General features: G+C 53.9%; 1 protein-coding gene across 2 annotated transcripts in view; it reads left to right on the top strand.

Annotated features, from left to right (window-relative positions):
• Positions 1–20,135, top strand: part of PRDM11 (PR/SET domain 11) — an 81,212-nt gene extending 61,077 nt beyond the window's left edge. The window contains exons 5-7 of one of the 2 annotated variants that reach the window (XM_022592179.3): positions 12,095–12,282; positions 16,245–16,871; positions 17,914–20,135. In XM_022592179.3, coding sequence (XP_022447887.2) covers positions 12,095–12,282; positions 16,245–16,871; positions 17,914–20,078 — 2,980 coding nt within the window. In that variant the 3' untranslated portion in view covers positions 20,079–20,135. Of the gene's footprint in view, positions 1–1,190; positions 1,613–4,821; positions 6,967–12,094; positions 12,283–16,244; positions 16,872–17,913 lie in introns of those variants that run through there. The other variant, XM_089914898.1, reaches the window with a different exon arrangement.
• Positions 20,136–20,369: the final 234 nt, after the last annotated feature.

Here is a 20,369-nt window from a genome sequence, read left to right as displayed (position 1 = left end):
CTCTCATCCAAAGTCTGTCTGAGTGCAAGGCCCAGGCCCCAGCCCCGGGCCCTGCCACTGTCTTGGCCAGGTGACAAAGTCTCGGACTCCTACTCCTGCCTCCTGGGCTGTGATATTCTTGGGGGGAGGTGAAGGCTGAAGGATCTCTGTGCCCTTGTGTCTTGCTGTGGCTTCGGCACCTGCCAGAGGAGTGAACCAGGTTCCCTCCATATCCTAGGTTCTTCTCTTGGATGGATCTTTGGGACCTTGGGCATGAGTTAAAGAGTGGACAGAACCACACTGTGGAGATACGGAGCTGCAGAGCCAGAGTAGGTGCCAGGCCAGAGGGGTCAGGGCTGCGCTGTGCCCATGCCCGGGGCCCCTGGCTGCTCTGTGCAGATGGAAGCCGAGGTCATTCCTGGTCTCCATCAAAGTGGAACCTGTCTCCCGATGGGTGCTCATGGGGTCCTCACATTCTACCCATGAGCTGCTAAAAAGCACAGCAGCCCGCCCCCAAAGGAGCTGCTGCCAGCCAGCACTCCAGTGGGAGGGGAGCCTGTACACACCCAGAGGTGGGGACTGGGGAGACTGGGAAGGGGAAGAGCCGCAGGACAGAACAGGCTTTCTGTGGCCACGCCCTAATCATGGGCATCACCAGCGAGGCCACACCCCATGGAAGCCCACTGTAAATAGTGTCACTGTGTAAAGGTCTTCCTCCAAGCCACCGGGGTCTATGGCCCTAGGTAAAGATCGCTTTGTAGAGGCGATGGCCTCACCCTAACCCCAATAAGGATCCTTTATTCCCGTTCAGGGCTTTAAAGCTCTTTCACATCGCTGTGCTTTTGCCTCCTTAGTGACAAGCCCCTAGGTTGGTGCAGTTGTTACTCGGGTTCCGGATGGAGTGAGTGGGACCAGGAGAGGCTGCTGAGCGGCCATGGCTCTCACAGCTAGTCAGAGGCGAGGCAGGGCCCGAAACTGAAGGCGTCCGGCTCCGTCCAGCACTCCCATCGAGTACGCCGCGTCTCCTCCTGCCCTCCAAGGAGCAGTGGAAGGGGCCTGTCGCTAGGAAGAGGGTGTGGTGGTGGTGAGCGGGCGCGGGCGCCCAGGCGCCTCCTGGCTCCCCGGCTGGGGGCCGGCAGTTAGGAAGGAGGAGGCCCTGCCGCGCTGACGGTCATTTACCCAATTGTGCTTTGTGGGATATTCAACCCAAGGAACGTGGTGCCCCTGGCTGAGCGTAAGAGGAAGCCCAAGTTCTCCAAGGAGGAGCTGGACATTCTGGTCACGGAGGTGACCCACCACGAAGCGGTTCTCTTTGGGAGGGAGACCATGCGGCTGTCCCATGCCGACAGGGACAAGATTTGGGAAGGCATAGCTCGGAAAATCACCTCCGTCAGCCAGGTCCCCCGCTCCGTCAAGGACATTAAGCACAGATGGGATGACATGAAACGGAGGACCAAGGACAAGCTGGCCTTCATGCAGAAGTCCCTGTCGGGCCCAGGGGCCGGGGGCCGGGCCCCCGCCATCGTGCTCACTGCCCACGAGAGGGCCATCGAGTCAGCGCTGCTCACAGCCCGGTCCGGGCACGGCTTCCCCAGGGTGGAACTGGATGGCACCGACAGCCCTTCGACCAGCTGTGAGTACCGCCCGCTTCCCCTCCCTGGGCTCCCCCTGCCTGTTCCCCACCCACTCCTGGCGGAGTCCCCTGCACCCGCCTTCTTTCTCCTGTCCCTCTGCCTCGCCCAGTCTTTCCGTCCTTCCCTCCCTCCCCCACTTCTGTCCTCTCTACTTCTTTCCCTTCACTCATTCGAGAATATTTCCTGAACACCGTGCCAGGAGTTGCGCTGGGAGCTGGGAAGACAGAGATGGGCATAAAACCTACCCTAGGGCTTCCCTGGTGGCGCAGTGGTTGAGAGTCTGCCTGCCGATGCAGGGGACATGGGTTCGTGCCCTGGTCCGGGAAGATCCCACATGCCGCGGAGCGGCTGGGCCCGTGAGCCATGGCCGCTGGGCCTGCGTGTCCGGAGCCTGTGCTCCGCAACGGGAGAGGCCACAGCAGTGAGAGGCCCGCGTACCGCAAAAAAAAAAACAAAAAATACAACAACAACAAACCTACCCTGCCCCTGCTCTTGGGACGCTCCTTAAACTCGTGAGAATAAACACACTTTAATTAAATAATTGCGCAAGGAAATTTGAAAAAAGGCGTGAAGGACAAATACAGGAGGTCCTGAGAGCAGGGCTGACTACTTGGGTGTGCGACCCGTCGCTCTCAAGGCCGGAGCTGGGCTAACTGCTCCTCGGTTGCCTTCCTGAAACTCAGACTAGTTTTTGAACGAGGCGCCCGCATTTTCGTGTTGCATTCGACCCTGCAAATTATGTAGCGGCCCGTCTGAGCACAGGAGTGGTGGACTGGCCATCCACCGAGGCTGGGGAAGGCTCCCGGGAATGACAGTTGAACTGAGACCAAGGGTGAGGAAGAGTTAAGCCTGCCGGTACGCGTGGGCCGTGGGGCGCAGCGCAGGGGAGGGGAGGGCCTCGCAGGCAGAACAGCATGTACGAGGCCCCGAGGCCCTGCATCAGGAAGGCGCTTGGCACGTTCCAGGAACAGAGAGGAGCCAGGGAAGCCCCGTGTAGCAGGCGAGGGGGAGGGGCGCGAGAGGAAGCCAGCCAAGTCCCAGGCCCCGAAAGCTCAGTCCTTTCTGTCTGTCTATTCCGAGTGTCTTTATTTCTGTGTTATTTCCACACTCCCCTCCGCGGTGCCATGCTGCCTTCTCTTCTCTCTGCACCCTGCCTCTTTCTGCCCACCGCCCCCCCCACAAACCCCCGCCCCAAGGCTCTCACTAGGACCCCTCTCTCTGTGCTCTGGGTCCCCTCCGCATGGCCCCCTCCACCCCTCTGCTCCCCGGCACTCGTCTCCCTCTTTCCCCTCTGCTTCCTGTGTCTCAGAATGAACTTGGATGCCAGGGGTTGGGGGGTGTGGAATATCCTGGCCTACACGGGGCGTCCTTTGGGGCTGTAGTGCTTATCGGGGCTCACCAGAAGGGGGAGCACTCGAGGCCCTTCCCTGCTGGGGCTGCATCCCCTTCAGTTGTGCTTCTGCACGGACCTGCCCCCCACTCGCAGCCCGCGGTCCCAGCTGGAGGCTGTCTGGCTTGTGAGAGACCAGTCGGGCAGCAGGGCTCCAGGAACACCAGCCCTCGGGAAGATGGTTCACAAAGACCCAGCCTCCCCTCCCCAGGCCCCTTGCCGCAGGGAGCTTGCTAATTTCCTGTCTGGCCGGGGCTCCTGACAGGTGGCCATTCGGAGTCAGACACTGAGAACTAGGAAAGAAGGAGGAGATCATCCGGTCCGACTTCCATGTTGTCCAGATGAGGTAGTTAAGCTCCAGACACAGAGGTGGTCTCAGAGCCTGATTCAGAATGAGGACTTGAACCTGGGTCTGCCAGCTCCTGCTGAATCAGTGTATCCGGGAGTTTCAGGATGATGCTACCTAATTATGAGAAAAGGGAGAAGGCTAGCATCTAGTGAAGTCTGTTCCTTAAATTCTGTCTTGCTCATCCTTCCGTCTCCCCGAGACCAAAGGTAATGAGGTTACCAAATGTGACCTGAACTGGGTAGGGGGCCCAGGACCCCTCCACCGCAGGCTGGTCCAGGCCTCCTTTTCCTAGCTGCTACGGCACTTGGCTAGGGGCTGGGTAGAATGAGGCCCTGAAAGGGAGGGAGTAGCATCACGGCAGCCCGTCCCACTTCTTTCAACCCTGCCCTTCCAGAATGGGTGTCCGCCAAGTGGGGGTCATGAGGCACTAGGCTCTCTTACTGTGCTGGCCCAAGTGAGATGCCGGGACCCTTCGGAGGCATGCGGCTCAGGGCAACGGGAATCTGTCTTCCTGTCACCTCCCCTGAGGTGGTTCTGAATTCAGCCCCCCAGGTACAGGCAGGGAGGTGTGCCTGTCAGGAGGGTCAGCCTGTATATTTTTCGCTCTTGCTGTGGGAACCAGCTCACGAGAGAGCCGCCGAGACCCGCGTGTGCAGGGCTGGGCCCCTCCCTGCGACTGGTCACAAGTAGCAGTCTGTCTGATGGTCCCTGTGTGCCGTCAGGTGCTCCAGGTAGAAGGGGTGTGTCTGCTCGGGTAGCCTGCCTTGGGGCGCTGAGAGGACGGCAGGGCTGGTCGCCCAGGTGGATCTGCTCTGCATCATCTGGGCTTGTCTGTCCCAGAGCCATCCATCCCTTCCCTCCCTTCTCCAGCCTGTCAGCTTCCCCCTCTATGACCTAAAGCTGCAGATTCCAGCAGGCCCACAAGGTGGCCCCAGGCAGCTCAGAAATGGCCGCATGGAGGCGGGAACTCAGGGCGGCCAAGAGCATCATAGTACCTTTTGGCAGGTGTCGCTCTTCGAGCTTCGCAGAGTGTCTTTCTGTCTGTCCTCCTGTGTAGTCTTAACAACCTGCTAGGTGGGCAAGTGGTCGGGGAGGTAGGTAGAGCAGTTGTTACCTTTGCTTTGCAGAAACTGAGCCGCAGAGAGAGGAAGTGAGCCCTTGGGTCGACGTGCCATCCCTGGGGCTGGGGTCCCACTAGAAAGTCGCTGTTCCTGTACAAGGAAGGGGACCTGGGGACCTGGGCACTGTTCATGCTCACCTGTCTCCCCAGGCGTGCCTGGCCCAAGCACCTCAGGGATCTAGGGAGCAGGTGCTTCTCTACGAGTGAGGGGAGGCAGGTGCCGAACGAAGCTGAAGGGTAGCAGGGTGGGGGGAGGCTAGGTAACTTTGGGGGGTGCGTCCGAGCCCAGGGCTGCCTTCTTTCTCGCAGTTGTAATCAATCGCCCTTCTTTGTTTTTTTGTCCCCCAAGATGATGAAGATGAGGAGACGCCCGGGCCCTCGAGGCAGCCCCTCCGGGGGCCCCTGCAGCCGTCGCCAGAAGAAGAGGCCTGCCTGGCCAGGCCCGCCCTGCTCCTCTCTTCTTCCTCCTCTGACCAGTCCGAGACAGTGGGCCCCAAGCCCGAGGCCCTGCCCCGGCCCTCGCCTCAGGCCCAGGCCGCCTGCAGGGCCCCTCGGCCGCACCCCGGCCCACCCAGCACAGGCCTAGACTGGCAGCTGTTCCACACCCACGCCCAGCAGACTGAGGTGTTTCGGCAGTTCTGCCAGGAGCTGGTGACCGTGCACCGGGACATGGCAAGCGGCATGCAGGCCATCGGCCAGGCCATGGCCGAGCTGACCAGCCGTGTCAGCCAGATGTGCCAGACGCTGACAGAGATCCGGGATGGGGTCCAGGCATCTCAGCAGGGGCCCGACGGGGCAGCGCCCGCAGGCTCCACCCCCCGGGCCGAGGCTCCCCCAGCGGAGCCCCCAGAGGCACCCCCAGCGCCGGCCCACGCACGGACTACCAGGTCTCGGAAGAGAAAGCACAGTTTCTAAGCTGGCCAGTCTGCGCTGGGAGGAAGAGAGATGGAGGAGGGGTGTCTGGCCTTGAGACAGGGGCCAGTCTCTTGTGTCCAAGATCGAAGACCCTTGTAGGGTGTTGGGGGGACTGTCGTCTCCTCGCTGCGCACAGGTTGGCTGCCCTGGGCTCAGCCCTCCTCCCTCATCTGTGGCAGGTGCTCAAGATGCAGGAGAAGCTACCTGCCTGATGCTTGCTTGGCCTGGAGGGTCGGCCTCCTCTTGGTCTGCACCCCACAGCAGCAGGCCTGGCAGGGAAAGGGGGAGCGAGAGTGGGGGGCATCTGAACGGAATCCCGCTGTCCGTCCTCAGGGCTGCCGCATCAGCCTCCCCGGCCCTGAGGCTGCTGCTTTCGAGGAGGGTGAGGCCCGAGAATGGGCAAGCAGAGCTCAGCCCTTCCGGGAGGGGTCTGTCCTCCCCTCCCCCAGGGCTCTGAGCCCCGGTGGGTGGCGCCCCAGCCTTGGCCTTCCGCTTGCCCTCGCTCGTGTGCTCAGCTGCCATGCTTGCCTTTTGTGGAGCGGGGTGACGTCGGAGGAAGGGGAAGACTACGTGGCATTCTTAGAGCACTTTACGTTTCTCGCTGCGCTCGCAGACGTGTGATCTCAGTGGGTCGTCGGCACAGTGGGAGAGGCAGCCACGTGGGTGCTGTGACCAGCTGTACTGCCGTTAGCATCTGTGTTGCGCACAAATGAAACAGCAGCCGGCCGGTCGCGGGGCCAGGACTGGAAGCCAGGTCTGTGGACTTTTCCAGCTCCCCTGTCAGAGACCAGACGTGGGACTTGGGAGGGGGCTTGCTCCTGCCCCTGCCAAGCTCTTCGGGGTTTCAGTGGGAGGCAACAGCAGCGTTCAGGGTGCGAGTCCACCCCACCCCGCCCCGGCACGAAGGCTGGCAGCCAGTGGCTGGGGAGAAGTAGGGCCTAGGTCTCGGGATCCAGAAGGCGACCCCTCCTCTGGCCCCTCGCGAGCCCAGCAGGGCTCCTGTCCCGTTCCAGGTCCCAGCATGCCTTGCCTCTGCTTGCTTGGGCTGCGTATGCATTAGCTACACACATCTCGAAGCTTCGTGTTTGGGTTTGGAGTGTGGGGAGAGAGCCCGGTTCTTAGAGTTAGGGCGGGAGGCGGGGAGTGGCGGATGCAAGCTCAGCTCTGACGTGGGTGCAGCTCAGCTGTGTGTCCTCTTTGCTCCCTGGCCTGAGGCTGACTCATATCCCAACCCTCCATCCTGCCACACCTGCCCCCTAGAGCCATAGTTGGGTGGGGGCTGGGAGGACTGCTATGCCCAGGGCCTGCTGCCGCCATTCCTGGAGTCCTGCTTCTCACCCCAGCCCAAGCTTAGCCCCGTGGCGGGAGAATGGAGGGCAACTGCAACGTCCCTGTGTCCTGGGCTCCTTCTCCCAGTCTGTGGTTCTCTGGGGGTTCCTGCTCCCCCTGTCCGACAGCCCGATGGCTTGACTATTGCCTGGCATTGCCCTGCCCTCCGATGCTGGAATCAAAGATTGCCTTCCCAAGTATTTTTGTTAAGATGGCAATAAAAAGAAATTGATCTCACACTTGGAACACACCCGGTCTCCAGGATCTTTCTTTGGTGTATATTCTCTTTCTTCGCTTCCTGTGGAAACCTCGAGGCCCCCAAAGCAGGGGTTAGATGACCGAGGAAAAGGGTGTTGGTGAGGGAGACTCAAGTGCCCCTGGCACTTCCCAGATCTCATCCGCTCTCAGATGCCCTGTGTTCAGCACCCTTAGAGGAAAGGAAAGGAAAGGAATTGATGGGCCGAGGTGGACAAAGCATCCACATATGAAACCGTTTCACTGTATTTAATTTCTCTGCAAATCGACAGTGAGATGTTGCTCAATGAATTCTACCTTTTTTTCCCTAAAGGTATGTCAGGGGTCCTGGGGAAAAACCCCACCATTTCTGGCAGGAGACTCCAGAAGGGTCAGGGGCTATCCACTTGCCAGGGTACTTCAGGGACCACCCTGAGGCACTCACTTTTTTTTTGGTCACCTCCCCACTGATCTGGGTATCTGACTGTCACAGGTAAGGCCCTGCCCACCTAGAGTTGAGGCTTCTCAAAGTAATTGAAATGGCTTCCTCTGGCTCCCCTTGGGAGTCTCCTCAGCGGGAAAGGGACCCCCTGATCCGTGCATTGCCCTGGCTTGCTTCCAGTCACAGGGAGAGGTTCTCCCAGGCAGGAAATACCCATGTCCTGACCAGGGATCCATCCGCTTTCTGGAAGATTCCAGCCTGCTTTAACCTCTGCCATTCTTGACCAAAAAGCATGGTCATGGAAATCAAGATTTTCCGATCTCCAGGAGATACAGAGGTTCTGTGAAACCGGGCCTAGGGTCTTTCCCACCAAGGTCAGGGTACTAAGCAGTGACTGGCTGGCCTCTCCCTCTGGTCCTGGGGAGGGAAAGGGGCCAAGTTGAAAGCAAAGGGGACAGAGAGATGAAGAGACTTGTCAACTTCCGGTGGAAAAGATTTCAGTTTCTTTTTCTTGGCTTCAGTGGGGATTGTGGGGCTAGCACGTCAAACAGGAAGGTGAAACTGGAGCCGGTGGATGGAAATGAATGGGCAGCCAATTTCAGCTTAAGATGGGGACATCCCCCACTAAGAGTCTGAGGCTTCCAGCCATGCCAAGGGCTGGCTGTGTGGTGTTCTGTTAGAGTCCGGGTGACCATCTAGTGGGTGGATGCATGACCCAAAGACCTTCCCAGCCCAGAGACCTCAATGCGTGTGAGAATACAGAGCCCAGCCTCTTCTTGGTCAGTCTTTCCTCATCTCTGCCTCAGTGACTGGGGCAGCTTCCTTTCCATCGGAGGCATAGCCACTGAGTGAGTGTCTGAGCCCGGCCTTTGTCTGTCCCTTCCAACAACATGGACGCCCCTTGGGTTATTTTCCTCTCTTGAGTTGGAACTGGTAGTCATTTCCTGACCCAGCTAGAAAATATGGTGCACTGGATAAGACACAGTGGGTGAGGTCTGAAAAGTGTCGTCTTCGTGCTTATCTAGCCAATACCCAAAGTCAGCAGAGTTTGGAATAAAAACAATCCATTATCATCATGCAAGTTTCAGTCCAGAACCACCCCTCCACCACCACTACCCGCCCACCCCCTTGATTGCTTCAAAGGGTCTGATTTGAAAAGCTATCAAATAAGCACTAGTGTTTACAGATCAGCCCGTGCTATGCATTTTCCATCCCCCTTCTGACATACTCTGTGCCTTCCCTCCAATGAAGTAGTGACCTGGAAACTACTTCAAACAGAAAGATTTTTCACTCCCTGGAAGCCTTCTGTTCCAGGAAGGGCTCTTGTTCACCCGCAGCCGTGTAATGGGACAGGCATGCCTCCTCATACAGGGATTGTTGTGTGGGGGCAGGATTCTGGGAGTGGATCAAGCCATTGGGTGTTACTGCAAAATACTTACAATGGGGAGACCTGGCTAGAAGTCATTGGTGTTGGGACTTAGCTGGCTCCATTTAGCTTTACCTCAAAAATGATACAGCATAAACATCTTCTCGGGGGGAATGGATTGTTACGATTCACTGAGAGTTGCCATATATATCTTATTTCAAATGCCAACTTTCAGAACAACCAAATACAACTGGATGCTGAACCAATTTTGATCTTTGAAGATACTTCGTGATCCATACAAAGATCTGGAGCTCTCTTCCTAAGTATTTTTAAAAATTTTATTGAAGTCTAGTTGATTTGTAGTGTTGTGTTCATTTCTGCTGTACAGCAAAAGTGATTCAGTTATACATATATACATTCTTTTTCATATTCTTTTCCATTACTGTTTATCACAGGTTATTGAATATAGTTCCCTGTGCTCTACAGGAGGACCTCTATTCCTAAATACTGATTCTTGTTGGGTAGAAAAACACCAGAAGTTGGAAGGGGAAATTGACTTGAATCTTTCTAAACCTTCTGACGTCCTCACCAAGTTGCTCTTTGGAATAAATCCCTGATAGTTACGTGTTTCTCATCTACCTTTTTTCTCTTTAAGTTGAGTGCCAGAGAAAATAATTCTAGCTTTTAGAGCCTGACGGCTGTTTAGAGACTGAAAAAAGAAAAGACTGTATTCTTCTTTCCTTGTGCTCTATGATTTAAGTGATTCTTGTTAGAAAAAAACATGAATAGTTGGTTTGCCTTCTGTGTCTGGGAATAGGAAAGTTTGGATCTACCTCAGTTCCATGCTGTGCTCACCACTAGGTCAAATCCCAGACTCTTGCTAAACTGGGGACTAGAAAATAGTTTGCACATTCAGAAGAAATCTCACGTATGAAGAAAAGGCAGACTTCTGCAGTTGGAGAGTTGAGATTGTATGTGAGGGGCGCTATGCCTGGGGTACCACAAATGTAGATTCCCAATGCTGCTGGCCACCATGACCGTCACCACTGCCACCCTGTACTGGAATTGGCGTTGGTGTATGTCTTTTCCTTTTTTTAGGAGGTGGGGGAGAGGGAGTAACAGTAATAACTGCTTATTGAGGAAGACTTGGAAAGTAGAGAAAATTACAAAGAAGTAGAACCGTGTATAATGGATAATCACTGTTAAAACAGTGGTGTATTTCCTTCAAGCAGTTTACCCAGGCTTGTTTGTAAAGCATGATTAGAACCATAATATAAATAGCTTTGAGTCCTATTGTTCCCACTCTGCCTTATATCAGGACCATTTTTCCATGTCATGAAAGATTCTATGAAAACATTTTTCTGTAGATGAGTAACATTCCATTGTACAAATATACCATGGTTTATTCAGTTGTTTCTCTAGTATCAGAAGTTTAGATGTTCTAGCTTTTGCTCCATTACAAACAGTGGAACAGTCAGCGTGGCGGTATGCATTTTGCATTCTTGTTCCACACCTTAACGTTTTGGTGTTCTTTTTTAAATTCTACAAATATTGTGGGAAAACCCAAATGAAATAAAATTTACCATTTGAACCATTTTTAAGTGTAAAGTTCAGTGGTATTAAGTACACTCACACTGTTGGGCAACCATCACCATCATCCCTCTCCATAACTTTCCATCTTCCCCAACTGAAGCTCGGTACCCATTCAACGCTAGCTCCCTATTTCCCCCTCCCCCATCCCCTGGCAACCACCATCCTACTTTCTGTCTCTGTGAATTTGACTACTCATATAAGTGGAATCCTGTAGTATTTGTTGTTTTATGACTGGCTTATTTCACTTAGTATGTGTCGTCAAGGATCATTCATGTTGTAGCGTGGGTCAGAGTTTCCTTTCTATTTATGGCTGACTAATATCCCATTGGGTGTATATACCACATCTTATTTATCCATTCATCCATCAGTTGACACTTGGGTTGCTTCCACCTTTGACTATTGTGAATAATGCTGCTGTGAACGTGAATGAACAAATACTTGTTCGAGTCCATGTTGCCAAGTCGTTTCCCAAAGTGTCGTGCCAGCTTATTCTCCACCATTAGTATGGGAGACCCTAGTCTTGCCACCTTTACCAATACAGAGCTTACAATGTAAAAAAGTTCTCTGTGCCAACAAGACAATGTGCTGCTTTGTGCCTCTTTTCTTATTAGTGATGCTGAATCCTTTCATTTTTGTTCATTATCCATTTGGATTTATTTCTGTGAATTATTGTTTCCCTTGGACTGCTCCAAGTACAGTTCTTTGGGCTGTGCCAGTCGGACAGTCTTTGATTTCTTCCCTGGCTTTTGAGACAAATCATAGCATAAGGAAAAGAAGTTTGTTTTTGACTACAAATTTCCTAGGCACTTGGATACCACAGAACCCTAAAACTCCAAATAATTTCCTCTTGCCTGTTTGATCTGTGCATCTCCACCTCTCTACAGGTATTGCATCATCTCACCTTTTGGAGGCGAGTGAGGTGGCAGGTTGGATATTGGAAATGTCATTTCAGGGAGAATGGGTGAGGTCCATAGATTCTGAGGGTCTGACAGAACTTTAAAGGTTATCTGGGCATTGCTGAGTTGGTGCTTTACATGCCCACATAGGAGCCGTGAGTTCTAGTGAGAAAAGCATGGACCTCAATGCTCAATCTCCCATTTATTAGCTGCGTGACCTTAGGCAAGTCACTTAGCCTCTCTGAGCTTCAGTTTCCTTACCTTCAAACGACTTGGATTAACCTGTGGTTTCTCACATTTCCTTGCCTTTCCCTACCTCCCCTGTCCCCACTGGACCCTCTATTTTTAAAGATTTTGATCTTCAGCATTTATTAATTGATCTCGTGGGCACCCTTTTCACATGGGTCATTTCTGCTAGGCTTTGTGACATTCTGAGAACAGTTCAAGGATCTCGCCCTTACCACCATCAGAGGCCTGCGGGTATCTGGGAATGCCTGCGGTTAAAAGTTAGGGAAGAATAGTTTTCCAATCACCTGTATATCTGGTATTGAACCTTGTATTTACCAGAACCTAGGAGGTAGGAAGGGCAGGTGTCATTTCCAGTCCCAGAAGACAGAGATTCTTAGAGGTTCAAAGGCTTGCTTGAAGTCCACAAAACAGTGAGACAAGGGACTGGCTCCAGCTGGTGTGCCTTTCCTCGGCAGGGAAGCTGCTCTGTAGACTTTTGCAGATACCCACACGCTCATAGGCGGCTGGCCACTGGCACCTGCCCGGCACCGTGCCTGGTACCTGCAGGCACTCGCCAAAGAGTGGCCCGCGCGTTCTTACCTGTCCCCCTCGCCCCCAGGTACGTGGTCATCTCCCGGGAGGAGAGGGAGCAGAACCTGCTGGCGTTCCAGCACAGCGAGTGCATCTACTTCCGGACGTGCCGGGACATCCGGCCCGGGGAGCGGCTGCGGGTCTGGTACAGCGAAGACTACATGAAGCGCCTGCACAGCATGTCCCAAGAGACCATCCACCGCAACCTGGCCAGAGGTGAGTGCCCACACCCAAGGGAGGGCCACGCCCACTGCCAAGCCCCAGGGGAGGCCAGAAATGCTTCTCTAGGAGCTTCCTAGGAAAACCGATGGGAAATACAGTACACCAGCAATGGGGAGACACAGAGGGACTCAGGGGAACTGATGGTCTAGGTAGGAGCAGCCGCTCTGGCACCGACCGCGGCCATCCGGTGTGTCCTCCTCCCTCAGACGTGGTCAGAAGCCCTATTATAGACGTTTCAGAGGATCAGGGAGAGAGACAAGTCTCCAATGCCAAGCATATAAGTTTAATCAAAATTGATTCTGTTTCCCCGACTCAAATTGATGGAAGGATGTTGTGAACTGCCACTGGCTCGATAATAGGTGACATTTACTAAGTACTTCATACGTGCTAAGCAGGTTTTCTATGGTGTCCCATGTGATCATCCTAGTAGCACCGGCCCGATAAGTGCCCAGTGAGCGTTAGATGGGTAATATACGTAACGCATTTAGAACAATGTCTGTCTTGACCATCGTAAGCCCTCAGTTGTAAACTTTTAATACTAATGATAGCATGTGGATTGTTATCCCCACCTTACAGATGTAGAAACCGAGCATCAGATAAATACAGTGACTCACCCAGAATCCCATGGCAAGCAGGGGCGGAGCTAGGTTCCTAACCCACATCTGTCTGAGTCCAGGGTCTAAGCTCTAACCTACAGTGTTATAAGGCCTCCCAGACAAAACTAGTTTCTTCCCTGCTTCCTCCTGGTCTCATTCCTGGCAGTCCTAATGATATGCTGTGAAAGAACAATCTCTGTTAGGAGAAGAAGATTGGAGGGAGGTGGGTGGTGGCCTGGTGGGTGGGTATCCATCCAGGCTCCATTTAAATGAGTCATTTGAAAGTGGTTTAAAATACTCCCCAGCTCCTAGGCCTTTACCTCTTTACTCCATCCTCAGCCATGCCAGGGCAAACGGGTGAGCCCAAGGTCCTTTTTCCAGCAGGACCTTCCTTACACTAAAACCACATATCCAAAGACCCAGAGTCCATCTGGTCCCGGGAACCAAGCCTATACCCAAGCCCCACCATATCATGTTTCTGACCAATCTACTTATTGGAAGTAAAGCTTCATTTAGAGCATGAGGGGAAGAGATGAAAAGGGGGTAAGAGTGACCCATTGGAAGTAAGCTGTCTTCAAAACCAAAACAGAGCAAAGCGAATTGTGGACATTGAGTGCACAACTGCTGCCTGACTTGGTAAAAGGTATCTGGTGATCGGATGAGCAGTGAAAGGAGACCCAATAGATACCCTCATCTCTTGTTTTCTTTGGAGCTGGGTGTTAGGCGCATACATGCCGATTATACTTGGGAAGGCATGTTTCTGTGACATGATTGCCGTGGCTTCCACTTGACCTCTGGAGATGCCATGTAAAAAAGTGTCTGATGCATCCTCCATAAATCTTGGTTGAATGGATAGAAGAAGAAATGAATGAAGACCACCAAGAAATCTCCAAAAGAATCATATCACCAGAAGAAGAGAAAACCAAGAGAAGTCATACCCGAGGACATGGGTTCCATCCCTTGGCCATGATCTTCTTGAATTCTTCTGGATTTGTAATGTCCTTTTTTCCCCGTGTCTACTCCAGAGCACCTCAAGCTGCTTCATCCTCAGAGAGCCCTGAGACCCAAGGGGAGCGCTCAGAGAAGGGCATCAGCTTTCAGGAGTGGTTCAAAGGAGCGTGGCAGACAGACTTGAAATGAGATAAACCAAGATGTGTGAAGATACAGGAGGAAGGAGTGTCTATTCCTGGCCAGGCTGAGAAGTAGGAAACACGAAGGAAACTGGAAGCCACCCATGGGGCAGGGCCAGAGCAGAGGGTGGACTTGGCCGTAAAGCCCTTGGGAAGCAGCCGTGGAGCTCAGTGGCCTTTAGACGTGTGTCCCTGTAGCCTGTAGCTTTGGCAGACTCTGATACGGTTAGTGGTGTCTTAGATCTGTGTGCCAGTTCTGCTCTGTAGGGGGCATTCCCCACGCTCAACCACTCAGGGTCTTACATGGGAGGAGGCTTCTTTGGAATTGGAGGCTGGAGCCTTGGTGAAGTCCAGAGCGTGACTTATTAGCTCTTATTAAGTAGAGACATTAGTTGGAGCCCAGAACTGCTTCCTGAAGAGTATAAATTATTCCTCTGTGGTTATCTTTTAAGAATAGGATGCATCTAATACATGTATTCAAAGAGTTTATGTTTTTTGTCTACTTTGGGTCATTGATTTTCTTTGTGGTGTTTCCCTCATGTTTTATGGAGGCTTTAGAATCAATTTCATAATGCTTAAAGATTTTTTTTGACCCATAGATTTTTCCGGGAGCCTTGAGCCCAAAGAAATCGCCTGCTCATACTAGGAAATTTGAATAACCTTGTCCTTGCGTAGAGATGCATGAGGAATCCCCGGTGATGCGTATCCTGGACCTCCTGAGATCCTCAGCTATTTGCTGCCTGATTGGTCCATGAGAAAGTGAAAGGGTGGCCTTTGACTTTCAGAGATTCTGATGGGCAAGTGTCTGATCTGTAAGGCGAACAAGTTGCATTTTTGAAAAGTTCTCTTCATCTCCACCCTCAGATGTTATAGAAACAAGGCTGCGGGGAGCCGCCTGAGTTTCAGGAGCCTTGGAGCCTTCAGGAGATAAGGTCATTCCTTAGGTGTTCATGTGAGGACAGAAAAGGATCATCCTGAATAGGCTGCTCCCTTCTGTGCTGTGACCTGTGGGAAACCTGGAGTCATACACGGGCCAGGGTACATCACCCCATGCCAGCTGTGGGATGCCAAGGCTTGGTCACAGCATGGAACGTCTGGATTGCACATGGAGAGCCCTTGGCCTTCACTCGGAGGCCTTGAGCAAACGCAGCTCTCAGAAGCCTAATTACAACATATATTCAGGTCAAGACGTTGGTCAGAGTCACATCTCCCAGGGCCCCGCCCCTGGTCTAGGAAGCCTTTGAGAGCTCTAGCTCCATAGACGGCTGTCAGGACCTTCTGAGGGTCCCTCTTAGCATCTGTCGCCCCAGGCAGCATCCATACATCTATAGCAATTTATGCAACTGTGTTGGCCATTTTGAAAAATCAGGCTAACATAATATATTGCTGGGGTGTTCACCAAGGTCTTTGACGTCATTTACATGATAGAAATAGAAAAGGAAATGTCCTTAGAATTGTCAGGTAAGGACACACAGCTACTGTAGTTTGAGCGTGTGTTGGGTCCGCGTGGGCGTGTTGCGCTTTATCGTGCTGGGGGGCTGCCATCTTGGAGCTCACAGCCGCTGTTGGTATGCCCGACTTCCCTTTTCTTCCTGCCTCGATCATCTGTGAGAGCCACAGAGGTTCAGGCCGTGCTTCCTCACATAATCCAAGGCTTCCGGTTCCTGGGAGAATTAGAAAGGACAGTTGCTATAAGGCAGACTTTGCCCTAACAGGGCTGTCTCCCAAGAGTCAGGGAGGAGGAAGGAGTGGGCCTCAGTGTTTCGTGTGTACCTTTTACCAAGTCGAAGCAGCCATCTTCCGATTGCTGGGACTGGAGGAGCAGCCTGGAGGGGTGGGGACTCCACATGCACTTAGCTGAGCTATGGTACCACCCACCCGGCTAATCACGTGGGATATCATCTTCTAGGATGACAGGATGGCAAGTTCCTTAACTTCCAACTCCCTGCCCCTATAGCGTTTGCTCAACTTATAAACATAGAGCTTCTACACATAAAGCTCCATGGAAACAGACTCTTTAAAAAGAGTTCTTCCCACTTTTTCGGGTCCTTTGACTCTAGACCCCGTGATCCATTGAGTAATCCACCTCCCTTTTTGCCACACCTGCTCCATTAGGCCAGACCCAGAGGGATGTGTCAAGCGACTTCCTGAGAGGAGCGCTTCATTTTCTGTTGTTTTCTCCTCTTTGGGGCTTTTCCCCACTTCCTCACACCCTGGTTTTCCTTCCTAGGAGAGAAGAAGTTGCAGAGGGAGAAGTCTGAGCAGGCTCTGGATAACCCAGAAGACCTGAGGGGTCCCCTGCAGCTCCCCGTGTTGAGACAGGGCAAAAGTCCCTACAAGCGTGGCTTTGACGAGGGGGACGTGCACCCCCAGGCCAAGAAGAAGAAAATCGACCTCATTTTCAAGGATGTGTTGGAGGCCTCACTGGAATCTGCAAAGGTAGAAGCCCACCAGCTGGCACTGAGCACCTCGCTGGTCATCAGGAAGGTCCCCAAGTACCAGAACGATGCCTACAGTCAGTGTGCAATGACTGTGTCACATGGAGTGCAGAATGTCACCCGGACCCAGGGAGAAGGAGACTGGAAGATCCCCCAAGGGGTTTCCAAGGAGGCAGGCCCACTGGAGGATGAAGAGGAGGAGCCTTCGTCGTTCAAGGCCGACAGTCCCGCCGAGGCCTCCCTTGCATCCGACCCTCACGAGCTGCCCACCACCTCCTTTTGCCCTAACTGTATTCGCCTAAAGAAGAAGGTCCGGGAACTCCAGGCCGAACTAGACATGCTAAAGTCTGGCACGCTTCCTGAGCCCCCCACCTTGCCAGCACAGGTACTGGAGCTCCCTGAATTCTCAGACCCCGCAGGTAAGTTGGTGTGGATGAGACTGTTGTCAGAGGGAAGAGCACGCGGTGGGCAGTGTGGAGGGGGGCCTGGTGCTCCCCAGGGGAGCCAACTTTGGGGAGACCTGGGGCGTGGAGCTCGGAGATGGGTACCGGCCACAGCGCACGCCCTCGGGTGCCTCCGACAGGCTGCCTTACAGCTCCGGTGGGGGCTTTGGGTCTTGCCCTTGTATCCTCCTCGTCAATAAAGGAAGTTCTGCTGCAGGAGGGGTGTGTGCTGTGTTCTTAATCCGTTGCCTTTCTCCAGTGTCTTACCCCAAAGCCCAACTTCTAAACCCAATCTTTCTCTCTCCCAGTCTCAGGCAGGCTGTCCCGTGGGGGAGAGCCCCCGGCCTCACCGACGGGGATACAGGGCATTTAGTTGCCTTTGCTGCTTTCTGTTGGCTGCCTGCATCTTTTAGGGATGCTCAACCACAAGGAGGTTTTCTCAGTACGCACCTGCAGCTGAGTTAGAGAGTTACATAGCACTTCCTATTTTAACCGCACCCCTTAGCTCAGAATGAGGTGTTTCAGATTTTCAAAGCACGCATCTTAACTACACTGCATTCTGATCCCGAAATCACTTGGGGCCCGAACTCCCTTCATTTGAGGGCAGCGCGCCTTCCCCTGACCGCCTTGGTGGTGGGACGCGTCCCACGTCCTGTCCTTGCTGTGTACCACTATGGAACCTCTGATGTGCTCTGTTGCTCCAGCAGCTCTGCCCTCCTAGTTGTGCTGTTCGGTTGATACAGAACATTTAAGTTCCTTGAGCACCTACTCGTGGAAGGTGAGGGCAGGCAGCCTGGAGCGTGGTGGCCCCCGGGGCTAATGCACAGAGAGGGTGAGACATGCATGGACGACAGGAGTGCTTATAAATGAATTCCAGGTTGGGATTCAGTCTGTCATAGGGATCGGCTCCTGTTTCACAGAATGCGACACCTACCTTTTGGGCCCCATTTCCTTCATTTTGGAAATGTCCGTGTTTTTTCCAGCAGGTGTAACTGTTTCTTTCCCATTTGTCTTCCAGCCTCAGAGAGCATGGTCTCCGGCCCTGCCATCATGGAGGACGACGACCAGGAGGTCGATTCGGCAGACGAATCCGTCTCCAACGATATGATGGCGGCCACCGATGAGCCCTCCAAGATGTCGTCGGCCACCGGGCGCCGAATCCGGCGCTTCAAGCAGGAGTGGCTGAAGAAATTCTGGTTCCTGCGGTACTCCCCGACCCTCAACGAGATGTGGTGTCACGTCTGCCGCCAGTACACGGTGCAGTCCTCCCGCACCTCGGCCTTCATCATTGGCTCCAAGCAGTTCAAGATTCACACCATCAAGCTGCACAGTCAGAGCAACCTGCACAAGAAGTGCCTGCAGCTCTACAAGCTCCGCATGCACCCCGAGAAGACGGAAGAGATGTGTCGCAACATGACCCTGCTCTTCAACACCGCCTACCACCTGGCCCTGGAGGGCAGGCCCTACCTGGACTTCCGGCCCCTGGCCGAGCTGCTGCGGAAGTGCGAGCTCAAGGTGGTGGACCAGTACATGAACGAGGGAGACTGTCAGATCCTCATCCATCACATCGCCCGGGCGCTGCGCGAAGACCTGGTGGAGCGCATCCGCCAGTCACCGTGCCTCAGCATCATCCTGGATGGACAGAGCGACGACCTGCTGGCTGACACGGTGGCGGTCTATGTCCAATACACCAGCAGCGACGGGCCCCCGGCCACGGAGTTCCTGTCCCTGCAGGAACTGGGGTTCTCCAGCACAGAGAGCTACCTGCAGGCGCTTGACCGGGCCTTTTCCGCCTTGGGCATTCGGCTGCAGGATGAGAAGCCCACCGTTGGCTTGGGCATAGACGGGGCCAACGTCACAGCCAGCCTGCGGGCCAGCATGTTCATGACGATCCGCAAGACGCTGCCCTGGCTGCTGTGCCTGCCCTTCATGGTGCACCGGCCCCACCTGGAGATCCTGGATGCCATCAGTGGGAAGGAGCTCCCCTGCCTGGAGGAGCTGGAGAACAACCTGAAACAGCTGCTGAGTTTCTACCGTTACTCGCCACGCCTCATGTGCGAGCTGCGGTCCACGGCGTCCACCCTCTGCGAGGAGACGGAGTTCCTGGGGGACGTCCGGGCTGTGAGGTGGATCATCGGAGAGCAGAACGTCCTCAATGCCCTCATCAAGGACTACCTGGAGGTGGTGGCCCACCTCAAGGATGTCAGCAGCCAGACCCAGAGGGCGGACGCCTCGGCCATCGCGCTGGCCCTGCTGCAGTTCCTCATGGACTACCAGTCCATCAAGCTCGTCTACTTCCTCCTGGACGTGATCGCCGTGCTGTCACGCCTGGCCTACGTCTTCCAGGGCGAGTACCTCCTGGTGTCCCAGGTGGACGACAAGCTCGAGGAGGCCATCCAGGAGATCAGCCGGCTGGCCGACTCTCCGGGGGAGTACCTGCAGGAGTTCGAGGAGAACTTCCGGGAGAGCTTCAACGGGATCTCCGTGAAGAACCTCAGGGTGGCCGAAGCCAAGTTCCAGTCCATCCGGGAGAAGATCTGCCAGAAGACCCAAGTGATCCTGGCTCAGCGGTTCGATTCCCGCAGCCGGATCTTCGTGAAGGCCTGCCAGGTGTTTGACCTGGCCGCCTGGCCCAGGAACAGCGAGGAGCTTATGAGCTACGGCAAGGAGGACATGGTGCAGATCTTTGATCACCTGGAGGCCATCCCCACCTTTTCCCGGGATGTCTGCAGGGAAGGGCTGGACCCCCGGGGGAGTCTGCTGATGGAGTGGCGGGAACTCAAGGCTGACTACTACACCAAAAACGGCTTCAAGGACCTGATCGGCCACATTTGCAAATACAAGCAGAGGTTTCCACTCTTGAACAAGATCATCCAGGTCATCAAAGTCCTCCCGACCTCCACCGCTTGCTGCGAGAAAGGCCGAAACGCCCTGCAGCGAGTCCGCAAAAACCACCGCTCCCGCCTGACCCTGGAGCAGCTCAGCGACTTGTTGACCATCGCTGTCAACGGCCCTCCGATCGCCAACTTTGATGCCAAGCGAGCCCTGGACAGCTGGTTCGAGGAGAAGTCTGGCAACAGTTACACACTGTCGGCCGAGGTCCTCAGCAGGATGTCTGCGCTGGAACAGAAGCCAGTGCTTCAGACCGTGGACCACGGGTCAGAGTTTTACCCGGATATTTAGGGAGCCGGATCGCAGAGTTCACTAAGCTGTTGAATATTTTTTTAACCTATACTCATAAGCTTTGATACATTATATAAATATATATTATATTTTATATATATATATATATATATATATATATATATATAAACCCACACTGAAAAGATGTTAAAAACCAAGGTGACACGTCCACCAGAAGCTACTGGGAAAGGAATGATGTCAGAAACTGACTCTCGTCTACAAAATTTGGCAGCTGCAACACACGTGGAAACTCATTTTCACTCACAGAAGCATGTGCTGGGGCCACACGTG

This window comes from Delphinapterus leucas, chromosome 7 (assembly GCF_059928025.1).
Source record: "Delphinapterus leucas isolate spDelLeu-1000000601 "Yukka" chromosome 7, BTC_Dleu_Yukka2, whole genome shotgun sequence".
Classification (NCBI taxonomy): Eukaryota; Metazoa; Chordata; class Mammalia; order Artiodactyla; family Monodontidae; genus Delphinapterus; species Delphinapterus leucas.
Note: the sequence above shows the minus strand (reverse complement) of the source record. Positions and strands in the feature narration are given on the sequence as shown.